The sequence below is a fragment of the Neopelma chrysocephalum genome, unplaced genomic scaffold, assembly GCF_003984885.1.
Source record: "Neopelma chrysocephalum unplaced genomic scaffold, ASM398488v2 Primary Assembly neopelma1_147, whole genome shotgun sequence".
NCBI lineage: Eukaryota > Metazoa > Chordata > Aves > Passeriformes > Pipridae > Neopelma > Neopelma chrysocephalum.
The window spans coordinates 4,205,513-4,227,397 of record NW_020897809.1 but is presented as its reverse complement, the minus strand read 5'-3'; the positions used below and the strand labels follow the sequence as shown (position 1 = coordinate 4,227,397).

The window sequence follows — 21,885 nt, the reverse complement described above, 5'->3', positions numbered from 1 at the left end:
GGAGATAGGAGAGAGTGAGTTGCTGTGATAGCAGCCTTGGAAGCACCACTAGATTTTAGTGAACTTTCTTAGCCACACATGTGGGATCATCTGTAAGAAAATACAGTAAGAAAGCCTCTACTAAACAACAACCAAAACCCAAAGAGGTAAAGTAATTTCAAGGGATAGTTCTTTCTTGACAAACTACTAATACGTGCAAAAGTAAGGTATGAGGTAATGAAAAAACTTCTCCAATTTTAAAACAAAGCATCATTGGATGAAGCTTCACATTTCTGAATCAGTACTTCAAAATTTGTTTAATGTATTAATATCAACAGCATTTGAGAATGATCCTGTTTTGTTTGTTTAGAGAAGACAAACTTGAACACATGAATATAACTTCAATTCCACATAATAAAATACACAAAACAATTGTATGTATAACTGTAACTTGCATTAAGCAATCCTGTAAAGGTATTCTTGTCTACAAAGTTTGATAGGAAAGCTTGAATGAACAAATATCAGAAGAAAAGCATAACTATCTAAAATTACACACTTTTCCATATAGTTTTAAATAAAGAGGTAGAGATGGAATACACTGTCATTATGTCATGAGAAGACTGAGGAAGAGATCACTTCAATAGATTGATTCACTCAAATAAAAAAAAAAAAAAAAAACAAACAAAACAAAAGTCAACCCCCTAAAAAACAACCAAAAAAAAACCCTCCAAAAACAACAAAGTTGTGAAAAGTGAAAAGTTCCCTGCACGGCTTCACCTGTTTATATGACATCACCCGCAGTGACAGAGCTTTCATTCACCATGTGCTGCATAGCTCCAAACCGTTCTGCCTGGGGATACATGTGAAGCTGCATCCTATATCAATTTAAATCACTACTGCTTGGCTCTTTATTTCATCCCAAATACTTCTTTCCTGCTCACAAGATCATGATTTGTCATTTGTGATACCTTTATTTCATGATTTCCATCCAGTTTGCAACCTCAAAAGATCTCTTATTGATCTGCATTTAACCTCGAAATTTGTAGAACACTCATAGGTGTTCAGTGAAAAAACAACATTGCTTTCTACACAAACTTCCTTATTTTAATATTAAAAAAGGTGACATCTTGATTCTCTTTGGAAACTTGGAAGAACAACTTCCCTTTCCAAAGGCAGATTTTTCATGACCAGCCTATTATTTAAGATGTTAATCCAGAAGTTCCCAGGTTATGGTTGGTAGTAAAAACCAGTTATTTTGGACTGATTTTTCATGTCAGATGGCTGTGAAAAACTACCACACTATAAAATTTGCAAAAATACTGCTGACAGCAGGAGCCTTGTAGTTTGCTAGGGAAAAGAGAATAATGGAATTCTAAGTTTCCAGGCTGAAAAAAAGTAGGAACCATTAGATCTGCCATGTATACAGGAGAACCCTCTAATGAAGCAATAGAAGAAAATAGTTTTTATGCCACACGTATTTAAATTACTCAGCCTATTTACACTCATAACATGTGTTTGCATTTCAAATGGTGCAGTAGTGATTAAAATGATAGAGCAATAGGGAAATATACAGGGTGAGGTAAAAGTCAATACAAAAACCAGCTTTAAGTCACACACCTTGAGCCTGGCCAAAGAGCACATTGGCTGAGCACACGTTCTCAGGTGGATTGCAGTTGATTAGCGATGCGACATGTATGTGATTTACTCCCCTGAAGAAAACAACCCCTCTATTTGGGATTTTATTTGCATTCTCAGGATTTGTCATTTGGGATTATGTAAAATTGGCAGCTGCTTATAATTATTTGGGGTTTGAGTAGAAATAATTAAAAACATCTGCCTTTATCTTAATACTACCAGACTTAAACCCCTGAGCTCGGTTATACCTAACTTCAAAGCTGAAAGCAAAGAATAAAAGAAAGCTTCACATATTGCTAACAAATTTTCAGTGATTCATTTATATGTACAACCAGTTATTCAACAGCCTTCAAACCTTTAATTATCTTTTAAATATATGTAATTTTGCACTTCTAATTAGATAGCAATTTAATGCTCTCACAGGGATTCAGATGGGCTGTCTTTTTTTGAAATGTAAACTCCAATAGGAATAATCATTGGCATTCAAGTGATTGAATTCTTCAGTTATTTAAATGAACGTGAGGCATTTACACTGTTCAAATCATTTAAATATTCTGCTGTCAGCTACAGCTGTAGAGTTTTATGGAGTCGCTGAATAAAGCAAGGGTAAGTGTAGGTTATCTTACGTTCCAGGCGGGACTCCCCAGAGAGAAATGAGATTTGCTGCTTATGAAAGGCTAACACTGCTTAAGTGGGGCATTAATGTTTCCCCTGAGACTTGGATTTCTCTGTTTTTCTATATTAGGAGAAACAAATTTTCCCAGAATTTGCAGCTACAGAAGACTTAATACTGATCTAGCAATCTTCAAATACTCCAGGTCCTCTAGCTTAATACAATATATTGTGACAGTCCACATTCTAAGTTTAAAATGGTAACTTACTCAGGCAGCTAAACTACCAAGATATTTTGGTGAGGGCATTGTGATATTATATATGGGCTTTGATTTCTATGTGTAACTTTCCCTAAGACTGATCAAATTAAAGATATGCATCCTTGTATAGAAAGCAATGTACCAACTGAATTCATTTACAGTGAAAAGCAGAGCATTCACATATAGCCATTCATAAACCCCCACTACAAGCCTTCCAGAGCTTATACTGAGAGTAAGAATATATGCCTCCATCTTCTCAGAGATAGAAGATTTTGATTTAAACCTAGAAGTATTACAAAATCCTTAATAATCAAGGATGTTATTAGATTAATTCATAAATCAGAACCTGTTTTGTATCTCAGTTTTATCAAAAAAAATGGTAGCATCTGAATAATAGATGCAATTTGATTCAAGAACATATGCATTTGTCTTCGAATGCATATTTTCTTTAATTAAGGAACTCAAGGTCCTTGTTCAGGAACTTCAAGTATTCTACCCTAAATGAACCTAGCAATTACTGGGAAAAAAACCCCTCTTCCACTCCCTGAACAAAAATACAAATCCCATTGCTAACCATGAATCAAAAAAGCCACGGGCTTCATAAAACCTAGTACCAATCTTGCTATTATTCATTGAAAGCCACGCAAACATTGGGACAGAGAGGCAACAGTACAAACCCCTGACACCAGATAAGGTTCACAAGGGTGGCAATCTGCGACTGTGGCAGACACTAATCTTCCAGTGACATTCCTTAATTTCTCTGTAATCCCACTACACTTTCCTGAGAAAGCAGTTCTCTTCTGGCACCAGCCTTTGACAGACTGCACAGTGACAGTTGCAGCAATGAGCAAGCAGCTACGATTAATGTGGTGCTTGTTTATAAGTGGACATAAAATGTATTTGTTTCTTACTCTTCCTTTACATTCAGTAAACTAATTTCTTTGGCAAACTGTAACATCGTGATGACATATTTTACATTTTAAAATTTAATGGTGTAACACCTGGCACACTGCAAGTGTTAAGAGGCTACTGAAAAGCAGGTGATTCAATCTGCCGTAATCGCTGCTGCGGGAAACTGTGTCCTCACGTCTACATTTCAATATGGGCAAAGGAGCCTCAGAAACCAAGTTACTGCCTTGAAAATCTCAAAATTCGTTTTTGAACTCCCAAACATTTTTTTTTAACAGTAAATTGTGGTTTTCAACATTGCATCACACAACCGAAAATATTCTCATGTGGAAAATAAAACACTACGCTGTAAAAGTATAGACTTTTCGTCAAATTCAGCAGATTGGAGCATTCTGATGCAGCAACACTAAAAAAAAATAATTATGTTATTAGCATCAGCTGTAGTTTCTGGAGTTCCCGCTGGAGTACTCTTGCTAGGAAAGGCGACTTGTGGTGTAATACATAAGGACGTGCAAAGCGTACTCTCGTGATATATGATTGGAAAAAAAAAAAAAAGAGAGAGAGAGAAAGAAAGCAAAAAGGCTTTGAAACACAGACGAGGGATGCCCACGGCAATTTTCCACCTCAATTCCAGCCGGGATGGGTTCCCGGGCTGTGTCACCGCAGCTCGTCCCGCTCCCCCCGCGCCCCTCGGCGGTGCTGGAGCGCCACCGCCTGGGCCGGCCCCGCAGTGCAGCCTGGCCGGGCCGCTGCGGGGGACAAGGGACACGGGTGGAACGCAGACAAAATCAGAGATTCTGTCAGGTTAACGGGCACTCCGACACTTCATGGGAAAGGTCTGGGGGCTGCTCCAGCAACAGTCACAACCTCTGTGAGCACCTTGCACGTTCCTCTCCCTCCTGCCATCCCTCCCACCAGCTGCCCATGGGCACCCAACTGATCGTCCTCGCCAAAAGCCAAGCTTATCCAAAAAAACAAAACAAACAAACAAATAAACCCCCAAAACAGCAGGAGAAACAAGAGAGGAAATTTCCAAGAAAAGCCTTTTTAAATATAAATCCAAGAGGATAATCACTAAGATAATATAGCCAGCTTAGTGATTCCATGTACTGGTCAGTGCCAGATAAAAATCTGGTGCCAGAGGAAGCTGTTTGCTGTTTGCTATCCTGCCTCTCTGCTTTGTCTTTCAGAAGGCAATTCCTTAAAAAACAAGCACATCAGCTTCAGAACAAACAGATATTGCCACTGGGGTTAGGAACTTGAGAGTCCAGTAATATTCTAGTTTTACAGCACTGTAGGAAAATATAATAGAAGTATAAACCAGTGTGGACCAAGTCAGTAATCAGTGAAACTTGAACATAACTCTAAGACATACAAATAATTTTAGATAATATCTTTAGGGAACTATCTAATTTCAGACCTACATGCCTATTTTCACACACTTATTGTCACAAATTTCATGAGATGTTTTGTCATTAGTTACAGCGGTATCAGGATTTGGCCTGCTATATTAAACTAAGGACCCAGGCCAGCAATCACTTCACTCTCAAAAACTCCACTGAAGTCAACAGAAGACTCTCATTACCTACTACTGACAGAATCCAGAGGTAAAAATGACTCTTCCAAAAAATGAACAGACCATGAATATATCACGAGTTCCGCAGCTGACAGCTTATGGGCTACTGCCCAACATTTTGATTTTAAAAGGTATGATTGTATAAGGTAATGAAATAAGTGCCTTCAAGATGTACACTGGGGTGAGGGATAGTAATAGCAAATCACCTTTTGCCTCACTAAAACATAATAGAACTAAGGGAGAGGGTAACACCCTCTGTCAGCCTAAGCTATCCACTGCTCCTGAATTTCATTACCCTCTGGTTTTTAAAATATCTATTCTATAATGAATAAATACTAATAATTCTGAAAGAACTAACTTGTGAATAGGGAACTTTCAAATATATTCATATGGCTTACAAACATGGGATGTCAAATGTACCTGTGATACCTGAAATTTCAAAAGTATTTTTAGGAATTTAGACCAAGTCATGATTTTTGTATTACGAAAACTGGGGAATGCTATAAAACTCAATGCATATATATCCAATTTGGTATAGCATATTAAAAACCTCATGGATTTTAATACATACAGAGATAAGAAAAAATATTCTGATGGTAGTGGTCAATCATGAACTAAAACCAATCCCCTGTCACACTTTTCATTGCAACAGGTAGACATTTTGAAGACAACAACTCCTCACACTGGTATTTCCCACACAATAGCTACAAAAAAAAGAGAATTTACTACAAAAGTTTACATTAAATCACAATACTTATTTCAGCATTTTGACCACTGAGGTGAGTGACTATAACAAGTCTAATACATATTTTCAATTAGCAAAATGTAGAAAAATATATAGAACATTATGACAGTCAAGATTTAGATCTAGTCAGTGTGCCCATAACTTTGAGCATAACTTTAAGCAATTTTTACTTTATATCTATGGTGCAGTTGAATGTGAGATAATATTACACAAAGTCACTTTTGACAAATTAGCTGAGGAAACAAAGCAGTGAAGACACAGCAGAAGAGACCTGAAGGGGCATTAAAAATCTTTGCATATGATCCAGGTGCTCTAAGGTTTTGCTGCCTCTTCTCTGCTATGGTTACCAAATAAAGCTCAGAAGGCAATCTCAGTCAGAAAAGGAAAGAATGTGGAGAAATGGATAAACAAGAGGTCAGAAAAATACAGAAAACACGACAACAAAATACTGCAATGCAGAAAAATACGAGTAGAAAAACATTACAGCAAGACTGAAAATATTGGTTTCTTATTTTGATGAGCAGATTGATGAGATAACAATCACAAATCATTACACAAAGTAAGAAATGGAAAAGAAAAGATAGATCAGGAACTTCTGCTTTCCCTATTCATAATATAAGAAATACTTCTAATGAAATCTAAAAAAATCAAATTAAAAACTGTGCAAATAATGGTTAGAATATGTAAAATCACTACTATGAGAAGTCAAGCTGACTGACAAAAATGAATATGTTAGTATGGGTAATGGAAGTACCCACTGTAATAAGTCTAAATGTTAAAATATCAGAATCAAAGGTTTATGAGGAGAAACCTACTGAAACTCTTAACAGTTACATTGACTGCTGAGATTTTACACTGAAAAAGAGATGCTCCACATCCTGTTAGTTCCTACATCTTCCTCAGGAACTAATCATGGAAATGAGATTCTGGACTAGATGTGTCCAGGTATGCTGAATTAATCTCATAAAACCCACACTTACTTCTCAATATGTAAAATCTTGTGGAAACAAAACACATTTTACTGAGGGGTGAAATGGTTACGTATTAATTTAGTGTTCTACCTTCCTTTAAGTAAACTGCTTCTATAGAGGCTGGAAGTTTTTCACTCCCTGATATTTATATATTTGGGTAGCAGAAGTCCTAATTTCCATAAAACAAGAAGATATAAATTCATCATCATGACAAATCACCTGTGGGGAGTGTAGAGATGAACTGGAGCACATTAATTGGACTGGGGTCTGAGCTGTCTATGCCTGGATATGTAGACTTAGTGACTCACCACCAAATGGTGAAAAAGCCAATGGGATAATTTGCAAGAGCCATTTCTGAGAATTGTATTGTTTATTGGTCAGTAATTTGCCAAATTCTCTACAGGTATTGTCCTCCTTTCCACAGCTGTAAAAAAAAATCTACCATCCAGAATCATGGGTGACATTCTTGGAAGAAAAATGACAATTAAATCATTTATTTTAAGATTGCTTCCAAGATACTATGGTTTGCTTTGCCATTAGATTGTCTGTCCATTTTACAGTGAAGTTACTCTGAAAATACTTTTCCATTCACGTACTGAAGTTTCCCTGTTGTGCTTTTCATAAGCTCTACTCCAGTTAAAAAATAAATGGGGAAACAATAAGTGCAAATACAAATGTTAATTAAGGGTGTAATTCCTAGTCCAAATCTTAGAAAGACAAATTCTTTTGCTGGATGAAAACATCAGATGTGCTAATGACTTAATAAATCATGCTTTTCAATAATTTTATTTTCATATTAACATTATCCACCCAGTTAATGTTTGTTTTCTACTAAAATATTGTTGAAATCAGACATTACTTGAAGTGCCTGCAAGAGAAATACATATGGCAGCCATGTGGATACAGCAGTGGAACTATTAATACCAAGGCTTTGCTGGGAGTTGATAGTGATGGAACACTTGCAAGTGCTGTTCCTAAACAATGATGCAACCAGGAATGTACCAGTTCTCTGGGGCGTCAAGTTGATAAACATTTGCGTAACAGGCACTTTATTTTTCTTTCTGTGATTAATGCAAACAAGATGATAAGGGAAACTAAAGGTAAAATTTGCTGCTATTTCTCTTTTAGTACAAAAATCTCTAGTGCTCCTATTTTGCTTAAAAATATGCTTTAGTGACATTTCTGCACATATATTAAATTAACTTTAACACTTTAGCATGACAAATAGGGGTTATTACACAGTGCTGGAGCATTCCAACATTCCATTTCACTGTAAAATGAACATAATTATAGCAATTTTTGGCTTTGCTATTTTGCAGTAATGGAGGTCTGCATCTTCTGCAGAAGCAACTTGTATATTTATTTTCCCTGGTTTTTTCATGCTAACCTTTGTTTCCAGATGTAAATTTACCAAGAACTATAATGTGTTATAAAGCCATATAAAGTAACTGGTCTATTGTATTTAATTTTTTTCATGTATATTACATTATTCACACTAAGAAAAACCAAATGCAACACATATAGCAAAATATAATAGATCAATAAATAGTATTCTTACCAAAGGCCTAAGTTCTGGATGAGTCAAAATATATCCATTGTTCGTAATTGCAAAAGCATATCCATGAATACCTAACTGTAAAAGTAAATGAGAAAGAAATACTAATTAGCAATTCATAAACCTTATCCACACAGTGTTTTATTACAACATAGGCAAAGATCCTTGACATTTTGTGAAAATGAGGACGTGACATTGTGATGAATTCAGCATGTAGCACAATTTTAAAATGTCACAAACACTTTCCTATGCAGGGCACTTGTTTCTGTGTTGTGTAACACTTGTTGTGTTACAATGAATTATATATAATACATATATACGAGATGCCACAGCCTGTGACACACACCATAGCATGTGCCAAGGCACAGAGGTACAGGAATTTAGTAAATTCAGCTATTCCCAGGAGTGAGGCACAGCTTACTTCACCTGTTCAACAGCTGTTGTTAAAGAACCATTTAAATCAAAGATAATGAATGCACAGCTACAGCAAGCAAGCAGTGACCTGTCATATGTGATATTTACATTTTCCAATCTTATAGGCTCTCTGTTAATTCCAGTTCATCTGCAGCCACAGAAGGCATATTTCTACTAAAGAAACTCCTCTAACTTTACATATTTGTACTAAATGGAACTGGAGATTATTTGAGGGCAATGAAATACTTTATGAGGTCTAGCAGTATAGGTAATCAAATTCAGCATTGTACTTATTTAAATAACAATACTAGTCTTTTTAACAATATGCCTATTACACAGTTGATTGCATCCACTGAATGCAATAAATGTACCTTCAAATCATTCATGTGGTCATTCAAACACCTCTTCTCAGCATAACCTTGCTGTTAATGTAGAATCTTTCTGCAAGTTCACTAGGTAACTTTTGCCACGCAGAGCACATCTCACTATCCTTTCTCACCTGTTTTTTTCAATTCTGAAGTAACATAATACAACATCCCTTTTTTTTTTTAAGCAACCTATTGCACTGGGCTATTGATAACAAATAAACAAAATAAAAATCAAACTCAAAATTCCAGAACTATCTTGCTTTGATGTTTACTTTAAAATCCTCACTATTAAAAACCTTTTTATTTTACCTGAGTGCATTCTTAAATGCTTTGCTGAAGTGGGTCCTTAGGAATTTGTCTAACAAGAAACAATGGGAGCAAGGCTTGACAAGTCAGAATCATTTCAAAGAGGCAAAAAGGAGAGCAAGCCTATCAGCTTCTGTAATTCTCTGGAAGTATAAACCAGAGTACAATATTGTGGCGAGGTCACAGGGAAAGCATACCAGGTTGATTTATAGTGTCTCTGTGTGAATAATTGTATATGGTCAACTGTATCTGCCATATAGAAGATTGTTTCATAAATTAGCGGTTTTCCTAAAGCAATAAACTTCAGTGAAAGTAATAGAAGGTGATATGTTCTTGGCATCTCTTCATAAAGGGGGGATAACCAAAATAATAACAGTGGACATATTTTACCTATTATAGTATGACAAGGGAATAAGCTGTTGGCTAAATAGCAGATCTCAAGTATAATTGTCTGTGTTCATAACTGCAGAATGACATCCAGGCAATGGAAGTCAGGTAAGGAAACAAATGTGGGTGGTATAATTCACAGGAAAAAGTACCCAGACTCCTGGGATAGTATTTTATTGTGTTTTGGGCAATATGTGAAATTACACAGTCTCTGCACTTAAAATGCTTTGGTTTGAGAGATACTACCACTTACAGCAGCATTGCCCTTTTAAACCTTGAACTGTCTCTAAATGGCAGATTCAGAAACAAAAAAAACCCTTTTTCTAACTGCTGTAAAATGCCACATGGAAGTCCTGTATTACTAAATTCAATCCCACCTCATTCAAGAGAAACTGCCACTGACATCTGGGGAAGTTTAGCCTATATAATGACTGCTGAAAATAGCTTGTTGCTATTACCCATCTTCCCTGGCACAAAATCCCCCTCATCGAAGCTGAGAGAATTCCAGGTCAGCAGAATTCCATTTCTAAGCAATCATTTTATATCCCTGTGTGAATTTTATTTCGTGTGTTGCCTCTACAGGAATGGGTCCCAAGGGTGATTATGCTCCTGCCATTGCAGTCTTTGTTTATGGTATGTGAGACTGGAAGTTGTAACTCAAATGATTTCACTAATCTAACTGTATTGCATGATATTGGTGCCTCCTGTAATAATCCTCACTTGCAGTACCTCCTGCAGTATAAAATGTACCTTCAAATGAAAAGTTTAATATTCAGCTAGAGGATCTTATATTGCTTTCACAGAAAACCAATTCTTAAAAAATTTCTCCTTTTCTGAATTACTAACTCTGTTGCAATACCTGTTATTCAGGCCTCCCACTCTCTCTAGTTCTTGCATTCAGACTATGTCCAAATCTTAGAGATTACTTAGGAATAACATCACCATGGTTTAGTTTTTCCTACCCAGCCATGAACAGCCAAGTTTTTATTTCTGCAGGTACCACAACATGGTTCTTCCTTCTCATTAGAAATGAAACTTGCTCTTCCCATAGCTCATTAGAAGGCTGCTCCAAAGATTGCTCCATTGCTTCCAATTTTGCAAAGGAGCACATTTTGCTCCCTTCTCTTCTACCTTTTACTGATGCAGTATTTCTGCACACAAACATATAAGTTGCTGTTATCAAACTGTTGGCCAGTGCACTGAGAGTGTTCCCTGTTATTGTTCCTGACCAGCAATGTCTCTGTCCCTGTGTTCTGATATCAGTGTGCACTCATGTGCTGCCTCTTCCCATAGTGTCCAACTTTTTTCCAGCTGCGACAGCCTTTCTGTTCTGCTTGCATAGCACCTGGCCTAGTGGGATCCAGGTCAGAGGAAATTACTCCCTACATCTTATCAACATTATTGCCACTATTTTATGCATTATGTTAATCAAATTCTCATTTAATTTAAATTTTTAGTTCTGCATATTAATCTAGAAAATAATTTGGTAATTGCTAATGTATTCAAATCAGAATTAAAACTGATATGAGGAATTTTTTCATCCTAACTAGAATTATCTACAAACACGTGACAATATTCAAAGGTAGTCATAAGTCAGCTTCTTCCTTCAACCTCTTAGCAATCAGTAAATGAGAGCATGGCAGCCAATTTAGAGGAAAGTATGATATACAAATTTACGCTCAGTATGCGTGCCTGTCAAAAAGTAGTTATTCCAATATCTGCATTCTTTAAAAAGGCTGTCTGCAGTATTATGTTACATGCTTGTTTGTCATGTAAAAAAATTTCACTAGAAATTAACTGCAAAACATTAATTTAATTTTCACTAGTGAATAAAAGAGCACCATAGTAAAATGTTTCAGACATAGAGAAGTAGTAACATACTAATGTATTGCATCAAATTTAAATGAAAAGTAATTATATCTTTGCATTTGCCCGAAGCTTATTTTTACTGAGCTAAACACATTTCAAAAGAGATATAGAGTATCAAATAAAACTTTAATGATAATTAATTTTTAAGAATTTTATAGTAAAGTTGTTTCTGACTTTGGAAAACTAAGTAGAGGGAAATACCTAACAGTACAGGGGAGGAGAGAAGGAACCACTTTCTGGTTAGGAAGGAACTTGTCTAAGCAACGTGCCACTTGCTCTAATTCCAGGAGCCATGGAATTTGGACAGGAAGTACTAAACAGAAACAGGAAGCCTAAAGCCAGGTTAAGGATAGGTTTTCATAAAAAGTTACAGAATTTTTCAGCCTGAATTTCTGCTTATTTTGCATGGTATTCTGGCTAGATTGTGTGGTCGACTAATTTCACTGATTTTATTACAGACAATAAATATTACCTTCTAGAGCACATTGATCCCAAAAATGTGAAGATCAAGCCATATATTAATTTTGGTGCTAAAAACTGCATTTGATCTCAGACATTACAGAACTACAATTCCTGAGGAAAACAAATGAAATAATGGAGCTACATCACTGTAAACAGTATCAACATACAAAATAAATTATGTCATATTTTGGGTATTATACAGAGTATAAACGATATCTCATCATTTGTGTATTACCTTGTATTTTGGAATAGTTTTTAAAAGCTCTTTAACTGGAACATCTGTGCCAACTACTCCCAGAAGAATCCCTTTAGACCTCTGAAAAAAACAATAAAATATGTACTCAGAACCACAGTAATAATAAACATTCTCACCACTTATTTCACCTCACAGCTGCACTGCAGAAGTGATTACAGACAAATTATTTAAAAAGTGGGGAATTCAGCCAATCAAGCAGTAATTTAATCAATAATATTTCTCCTTTCTACTTTATCTCCAATTCACACAGAAAAGGCATGCAAGCTTTTGAGAGCGAGTCCTTCAACAGAAAATTTTCACATGCAAAACAGGTTTTCAATTTAAAACTACTGTTAAAAATATTGCTCCCTTCTTTCCCAATTTCTCCTGCCATTTCACAAACAAAAGAGAAAGATGAGGCATTAAGGGGAAAGTACACTTAACTTTCTTTAATAACCTGTTAAATTATTGAAGATAAATAGACATAAACATAATCTAATTAAATTCAGAGTTATATCAGTGCAAAGATGAAAATTATATAGATTATTTTCTGTAAAAAAGTAATATAGAAGTAAGAAAACCCAAAGGCCTAGTGTCATCTGAGATTTTTCTCTTAGACATAGAGTTTCATCATTTTACTATGGTTTCTAGAGTATAGTTATTTGGGATTATTTTTCCACATTTTTATGCTAATAAAGGGATACTAACTGCAGACAAAATAAGAAGAGAAGAAAAATTTTAGAGTTGGCTAAAATCTTATTAAGTCCCTGAAAGCAACTTCATTGCAGTCACGTCATTGTCATACGACAGAAATAGTCTGAATACTTACAGTCTCATTTTGCTTACTAAATACTGGCATGGCAACAGTTGTCATCAACACCAATCCCTGATCATCAGCAAGCTACATTTGAAAAAGAAATACTATCTCTAAGAAATATGGAACAATTACAGACATGTGATTGCATTTTTCAATTACATTTTTTCATTTTAAATGAGATAAAGCAATTTATCTAAATGACACTTAACATAGTTAAACTTGCAGTCAGTGCAGCCCAGCCCAGCCCAGCCCCGGCCCCATCTGAACTGTACCAGCTCTAACCATCCCACCACCTCCACTGACAGGAAAGATGCCTCATCTTCATTCCTGCTGCAGTCTCCCATGAGAGAGAAGGGGCTGAAATGTGGATTGTGGAAGCAGCATGTGCAGTAGCAAAGCAGCTGGAGGTCTGTTCTACATCTTTCCCAGTGGTAGCTCTGCCAAAATTGCCTCGGGCTGTTTTCTCGCAACAAAGAATAAGAGGTCATGAGTTGCACGCACTTTGTTAGGGTCCAGGCTGAGATCTCATCAGCCAGCACAGCGGCAGAAAGGATGACAGCCAGGGAGGATCCCAGGAGCATCTTTGCTCCATCCGGTTTCAGTTCACTGTACAGAGGTGGCATGAAGCATTAGCTGATTCTGCACATCAGGTTTCAATGTATTTCTTCAATTTAGGGAGAAAAGAGATCTTCTGACCTTGGTTCCACTCAAGAGAAACATGTAGAATGCTTATCATTGGCCACAGGAGAGTGATAGTGCTCAGACTATCTCTCTTCACGCCCTCTGGGCAGACTAAATCTCTGCCCTAAGGCAGAGACTGAATGCATGCCCAGGACAAGCACTCCTGTGTGTGCCTGTAGATCTTCACCATCTACATATGAAAGACAACTCAAGCAGGAGGCTGAGAGTTACTGTTAAACGCTTTCTGTTCCTAGGGACAGATGTTTGAAGTTGAAGAGGCTTATCCAATACTTAAAAATATGACACAGTTATAATGTCAAGTGGAGATTTCGTAGAACACAAAGTTTAGCCAAAAGGACAGGGCCATAGAGAAGAATTTCCTGAGAAATACTACAGGTGACAATCATGCCCAACTGTGACTGTGATATTCTCCTACTACTCCTACCTCAGTATCACACTTTCTGTATTCAGGCAGAATTTCTAATACTTTTTTTTTTGCAACTTTTTTAATTCTTTACAAGGTTTTGTTGTAATGAAGCAACAGCTATCAGCTCCCCACATTTTCAGGAAACAAGTCATTTGTAATGATAAAGATAGCTCATGAAGCATATTTCACAATAACAAATCAGACAAATAAAATCTAGAAAATTTCTTGACTTGCAGCTCCCAATCTAATTCAGGAGGATTTCAGTTTCCCAAAAAAGTATATTTGTTGAAGTAGGGCACTACTTTATGGTGAGAAGGAATATTTGCAGACATCAGACAGGAACACAAATGGGGTTGAGTCAAGAAAGTTTACATCCAATAGGGAATCACTAGGGATATGAGATGACTTATGATTGTGTTTCCTTTTTTTTGGTTTTGTTTTCCTTGGTAATAAGTAAAGATATTTCCAGCCCCAATACTTGATCTATTAGGGAATAATAGTAAGTTACTAAGCAAAAAAACCCGCAAAATCAAAAACTTGGCAAAACATTGGGAGTTCAGAGGTTGGACTTGAAACTCAAATGTTGCCAAACTAGTGTAAGAATTGACTCTCCTTGGCCAGAGCAGTACAGTCAAGCACACTGACATGATTAGTATGGAGAGAAGCCTTCTGAGGTACCACAGTCAAGAGTCCCAAACTCATACACACTAGGGAGTGAAAAAGCATTCTGCTGATTATGGGGTGATATTTTGGAGCAGTTAGAGATTTTATATGATTGCCCAGGGTTGTTCTTCTCTGACATCATGTGTTTGTCAAGTATCAGAACAGTATCATTTTATGAGTCCACTCACTCTCAAGAGATCACTCGAAACAATTTAATGGGTAGGATGCAGCCAAGGGACTGTCAGTACAGTTTTAGGGTATTTGAAATTCTTTAAATGGAGAAAAAAAACCCCCACAGACTGGAGTTCCTGGGAAATTCTAAAAGAACAGCTCACTAACTCTCAAAACAAATTGTGGGGGCATGCAAGAGTGATTGCCCCGTAATTATGAGAGATATCTACAAGTACCAGCTAGAGTTGGCTGCTGCAATCACTTCTATAGAATTGCAATTGTATAATCCAGCCTGTTTGATTTTTTGTTAGTTTGGCAGATGAACAGGTTGTTGGCCACTACCATAAGTGAAGTCAGCAAATAACTGGCTGAGTAATGACTCGAATTTGCAGTGTTTTACTGAGTCACCAACTCAAGCTGCAGCATTTGCTTCACAAAAATTGTTAGATAGTGAAGAATTATCTGCTGGGGAGGAGCTTGATTCCCTGGGCAATGACATTTTGGCAGAAATATTTTGAAACAGTAGAATGTTAGCCACTGGGTATTTCTGCTAAGACAATTAATGCTAGAGTCCATTAAAAAAATCCAAAGGAAGTCATGATCTAGGTATTTTGCATTGTTGCTTTTCAAGTCTGACAATTTCTTACATGTAGCAGAGTTCTAGCAGCTCATGCAAGTGTATGAAAAATTTAGTGATTCTGAGGAAAAAAAATCTCAAACCAGTAATTATCAGCTCTAATCACTGATAAAGCTTCAGCTCATATTACTTATATTCAGAGCAAACACTGATATCCTCAGGACTGGCTAGGATTTTTATTTTAATCATCATTTAATTAGAAGTTAACACAGTGAAAAATGTTAACTATCACAAACAGTAAATAACGATGAAGTCTCTGAATGACTGAATTAAATCTAACAGTTCATGTTACTATGTAATTAGTAATAAACTGTTTGGTTACTCAATTATTATATGTTTTTTCCCAAAAAGAAAATGTAAACAATCATTATGATTCCCAGACTCATCAACTGGACACCACAAAGTCAAAGTCATAGACCAGAATTCTGTAAGCTTGGAAAAAAGAAAGCACTGTAGTCAAACATTTCTTAGAGGAAATATTTTTAAGGATTTTTTTTTACTACCTCACCAGTCTTCGCTATTCTACTGGTCAGACTAATCTGGTGACCAGGATTGGGCTGCCTACTTCCTCAGGCAGGAAAGGAGCAGGGATGTGTCTGGGAGTCCCCAGCTGTGTGTGAGACTTGAGTTGCTTCTGCTGTCTACCCCAGGGGTTTGAGTCTGAATGAATTCTCCGCAGTGATGCGAAAACAGTGTGAAGAGCTCTCACTACAGACCTCCCTGCTCCTTTGCAATGGGGTATTTTTTCATATTCAAGTTTCTCCTCCAAAAACCAGAAAAAAAGGACTCATCTCTACACTGAATGAGCATCTTTTGTAGTACTGCCAGTGTACAATAAAGTTTTCACATTGCAGCCTGTTATTCCACCAGTCATTTCAGATATTATTTGATTCTCTACCTATCTGCTGAACTGTTAATTTTTGATTTATTTCTACATTTGAGGACACTACAAATTTCATCTTCTACTAGAAACATCAACTCATAATAACATAACTTCTTCTAATGTTTATTAATAAATGAAAAACAACAAAACAAACCTCAATTTAATCTTCTTCTAAGCTTAGTTTCCACTCACATTTTCATTTTCTTTCTTTTTTGCCCTTAGTAGAAGCTATTCCCACCTCTTTTACATCATGAGTCAAAGTAGTAAACCTCTTTTGTCAGGTGAGAGAATATTTAAGAAGACATCTACCACTATTTAAAAAGAACCACCATTACCAGAAAAATACAAGGCAACATTAGCTTCAAAATGCCAAATATTTGACAGTGTTTGACTGGATAGTAAACTTATAAAAATTTTGATTTAATTAAATAAGAATTTATGGGAATTCTGATCAGTGAAATATTAAATCTGTGTGGATTCATGCATATGGGAGACTATTGAACTCTAGGGCCCCTCAGATGTTTCTTATTCCTCCAAGTCTGGAAAGATACCCTCAAATAAACAAAAGTAGTTTAATTATTATTATTCCTATGGCTCTCTAAACCATGGAATTACCATGGTAGAATAAAAATACATGTCTTTCAGTGCTTGAGGGCAGTCAATTTGAAGTTGGAATGAAATATGCTTTGGAATATTCATTTCTCAAATGTTCATCTAATAGCATTGCAAAAAAAATAAGTTCTTGTAGCTTGTCCAACTTGCACCAGTATGTTTTGTCTCAGAATTGCTACTTTGGATCAAATTGGCAAGAGAAAGTAAAACTAGACCCCCAAAGAAAAACACAGATTTCAGCTAGATCCTAGGATTTGGTAAGTTATCACTACATTCATCATCTAAAATGATGAATGAAAGAAACAGCACCAGTGATCTGCCACAGGAAGTTGCTCTGTTGAAAAGATGCAGTGGTAACAGTTTTAGGCAGAAAACTGTACAAGGGCCACGGACACTCAGTTTGATAAAATGCTGAGCAAACAATAACAAACCTTTTAAAAAAAAATCTCAAGAATGAGGAAAAATGCATTCCCAGGATAAATGTCTCTTGGGTGTTTAGAATAAAGAAACAGAACTTACTGTCTGAGAAAGTCACAGACCTGTAATGCCTAGCAGTAATAGTTTCATAATTGGAGAAAAATTCCTTCTGGAAGGAGATTTAACTTCTACAGTTTTCCCTTTAATTCACTGCTGTAGATGGTTACCCTCCCCTCAGACCAAACCCAAATAGATCTTCAGCAACAACAAATAAAGAAGATCCTCTTAGAGTTAGCCCCTTAAAGTTTAGCCTCACATCCAGCACTAGCATCCATCCCCAGGACAAAGACTAAGGCAGGCTCTGGAATTAGTCCAGAAATGCATATACAGGAAAGAATATCCATTTCCTTAGGTGTTTCCTTTACAGAAAGAGGAATTTGAAATACATCCCTGAAACACTTTCCTTAGGGGTGTATAATCAAGAAGAGTTACAGGAGGTTGTCCAGAATTTCTGACACAGAGTCAGTAGCATCCATATCCATCACTGTTAATACATTGTTATTCCTATTTACATATATCGTGCAATTATTATAATGAAGCCCATGACCCTTTTTTAGACTCCTGACCTTTGTTTTAAGTCATTATGCAATACTGTTTCACTTTTGTTGACTAAGAAATGGTGGTTTTATATGTGTTAAAAATACACACACCCTAATTTTTACTTACAAACAAAAAAAAAAATAAAAACAACCCCCCCACCAAAGTAAACAATAAACAAATTGATTTAAATAAAAGGCAGATTTGATGGGGCAATTCTACTTTTTATTGCTGATTTTAGAACTATAATCACAGAAAGGAAATAAATTTTGAGATCTAAACCTCATATATTTTCTAGTATCTTTCAGAGTTTAGACGTGGTGTTTTAGACAACCACAACTTGTGTCAGGGTTTCTAAAATTTTTCATCAAATCTCACCAGATGAAATAAATATTCATCTAAGAAAATATGAGATCTGAAACTTAAAAAAAATACTTTTAATTTGGATTTATTATGTCTATGATATATATTAGAAAATCTTAGCAGGACTGTTCCATAGTGCTAATTTTATGCAGTTTTCATTTCCCAATTTAAACAATGCTTAGCAAAACTAAGTAAGACAATTTTTTACGCAAACTTTTCTCTTGCTTGACATATTCTTCATTTTTGCACTTATATGGGATTGCAATAACTGTAGTGCATTTCCACAGAACAGGGTATCTGTTGCAGCAAACAGTGTCGTGTAAAGTCAGATTAATCTCTCACCAATTCTGATTCATGGGAACTATCAAATAACCACAGCAATGCCCAAATTTTCTCATAGAATAATCTCTAGGCCAATAATATTCTTTTGAATTCTAATCTCCCTGGATCTACAGTGTTCCTAGTTGATTTTTCACCATCCCACAACAGGAGCTTTGTTTAATCAAATCACCAACAGGCTGAAATGCAGAAAAGGCCCCTAGACCATTGTACCTGGAGGACTTAAAATTAGAGCTAACATTCTGAATCAAAGAATTAAGCAGGGTTAATGATGAGGCACCTGAGCAACTGTTTGGGGAGGGTTGTGCAACTATAATGACACAGGAACCTTTGGTCTGTAGGTCTGGAAGAAAGCAGGGTTTGAGGAACATCAGTAAGGAAAGAGGACAAAGTGAAGATCTGCTGGCATAGGCTGCACAGCCTTGTGAAAAGAAACAAATAGAAAAGTAGGGGGGAAACACTGCTGTATTCAGAGGGGCTGAAAGTGGGGTGAAACTGTGGGAACACTGCAAACCCTCTGACAAGGCACCAGCGCTGACTGTGGTTGCCACAACGCTGCTGCTGAACCTTTACCCAGGGCAGGCAGCAGTTCCTCGGGGATGTATTTGAAGTATGGGGTTCATGCCAAAGCTTTTGGGTTTTTTTTTCTTCACTACTTTGTTATAACTCTGCCACCTTCCCAACCCCCCCTTCTTCCTTTCCCACTCTGCATAAACTTGCTTCACAAGGTGTTGTCTTGGTCTGTGACTACTGTACTTTTATGTGCTGATTAGACACAAGAGGCAGGCAGGAAGTACCAGAGAACTGGAATTTGTGTAATATTCATTAATTTAACTGTGTTTTATACAGACTAAAGGAATAAGGAGTAACTATTATTTTGGCATAGATTTAAATTATGGCCTGAGACAATATAGGAACCTGTGTGGGTGCATTAAGTTAAAGAGTCATTTCCAGGTTTAGCACACAGAAATGAAACGCCAAGAAAAACTCTCATATTGCAAAATAGTTACTTAGAGTTCATAAACTGCTGACTCAAAAATGTTATGAAAAGTCAGATTGCTTGTTGAGGAATGTTAGAGAGAAGTTTGGAAACTAAATTCAAGATTGCAATTAACATGTAAGTGAAAATTTTGACATGGTTTTCTGAATGAATCACTATATACAGCATGAAACCGAGAGACAATAGCACCTCATCAGCACAAAACAGATCCAAAGGAATGCTAAATCAAACTGTTTATGATTATTTTGTACTTCATTAGATTCAACTTAATTACTATCATTTCATAAAAATGCTAAAATCACTAGTCATGCACTTCAATGAAATAGTAGCTTTGCAAATTTTCTATTTTCTATTCCCAGTGACAGTTAATTCAACTCTTCAAAGTATAAGGTAAACGATGCAGGAAATGATAAATGATGCTCCCAAATAGCTGAGAGATGATAGCATCAAGATAAAAGGAGGGCACAGCACTACTTACAGAAGTTAAGGGATAACACAGAAAGAGAGAAGAAAGCTGTCAGGAACTTTTGGCAACAAATATCATCAAAACATTTCTATATGGAGGAAATATGATTTCATTCATGAGAGAATAATTAAAAAAAAAATCCTAAATGTTCCTAAACACAACCACTTGCTTCTGATTTGTGTGCCTAATTTATTCACTTCTACCTTTTCACTCAAGCAAAGTAGAACAAAACATCACAGCAGGAGCAGAGCAACAGCTTTTGACTCCTGCTGTGATTGCTCAAGAAAGCAAGTAAAGCTTTCCTACTAGGAAACAAAACACTTCTTTTAACTATTAAGGAAGAATAGTTTTTCCTCTCTGATGAATACAAAAAGTTGTTTTTCCTAAGCATTTCAAAGATAAAGGTCATTTTGGAAACCAAATCTGAAAATTGGTACATTTGAGTTATTAGTTTATTTTACTGCTATTTTCACAGCCCTGTGGGATGGCTACCTGAAAACGTGCAGAAAAGCAACATAGAGGACAAGTAAAATTCAAATGAATTTGTTTCATTTGTCTGGTAGTGGTTCTTTCTTTCAGATACATTAGCTCTTCCTAGATATATTTTGTTCTGAGAGCTACATAACCACAGTAAATCAGCGTCTCTATTGCCTGAAATTATGGTGAGGGGTTTTTTCTTGGTTTTCGTTTTGGTTCTGTATTATTTCTTATTTTAAGTGCAGGATATATCACAAAGATCTTTTCAAGACAAATATCATGGTACAACAGACACATCCACCTTAAACTCCTCATACTTTCGCCTGTGCTCCAATTCTGAATTTGCAAGGTTTGACTTGGAGCAGAGAGCATACCAGTCACAGTTTTAATTGTTATTTAACTGCTGATTGAGAACTTACAGGTCTTCAAAATCAATAGCTAATCACCACAGAACATTGACTAAACACTGAAAAGACTGTAGCCAAAGTCTTTCACACATAAGACATAACAAATTTCATCAAGATGATGAACTATTTATAATGGATATAAAATAGTAAAGGTAAACTTGAAATGCCACATTTTTCTTTCAGATCACTCAAAGATTAAAGTGAACATGTTTAGAGAGACATGACTGTTTGAAATGTTTATAGAGAAAACATTTGCAGGATGATACATAGATTCCAACAAAAATACAGTACAAGCTCAGACACCATATGGCAAAACACGTACACCAGTGACTAAGTCATTCATAAAGGCATGCATCAGCTGTGCTGCTTCCCTTCACCTTGCAGAGAGCAAGAGATTCTCTAATTTTGTTCATAAGCTGTCAGGCCAAGCTTATAAAAAGGAATATTTCTTGCCTGAAGTTATCAAAGCCCTCGGGAATTACGTGTGTCTGTCCTCCCTCTCCATCCCATTCCTTCCTTCCCAGCCCTGTCCTCTTTCTTTGCACTAAAGTAGTACACAGTCAGTTAGAACAATTCACCAGCTATGAATGCATATATAAAATATGTGGCTTTAGCTCTGCATTAGTTTGCTCAAGGGGTAAGCAC

General features: G+C 36.3%; 1 protein-coding gene across 5 annotated transcripts in view; it reads right to left on the bottom strand.

The window, feature by feature from the left end:
• CACNA2D3 (calcium voltage-gated channel auxiliary subunit alpha2delta 3) overlaps positions 1-21,885 on the bottom strand; it is a 409,434-nt gene that overhangs the window by 95,033 nt on the left and 292,516 nt on the right. For all 5 annotated transcript variants that reach the window (XR_003536951.1, XM_027700391.1, XM_027700390.1 and 2 more), the window contains 3 exons: positions 13,113-13,184; positions 12,284-12,364; positions 8,246-8,320 (listed from right to left, as the gene is read on the bottom strand). Coding sequence is in view for 4 of the 5 variants with exons in the window: in XM_027700391.1 (XP_027556192.1) it covers positions 8,246-8,320; positions 12,284-12,364; positions 13,113-13,184 (228 nt within the window). In the remaining variant the exon portion in view is untranslated. The remainder of the gene's footprint in view (positions 1-8,245; positions 8,321-12,283; positions 12,365-13,112; positions 13,185-21,885) is intronic.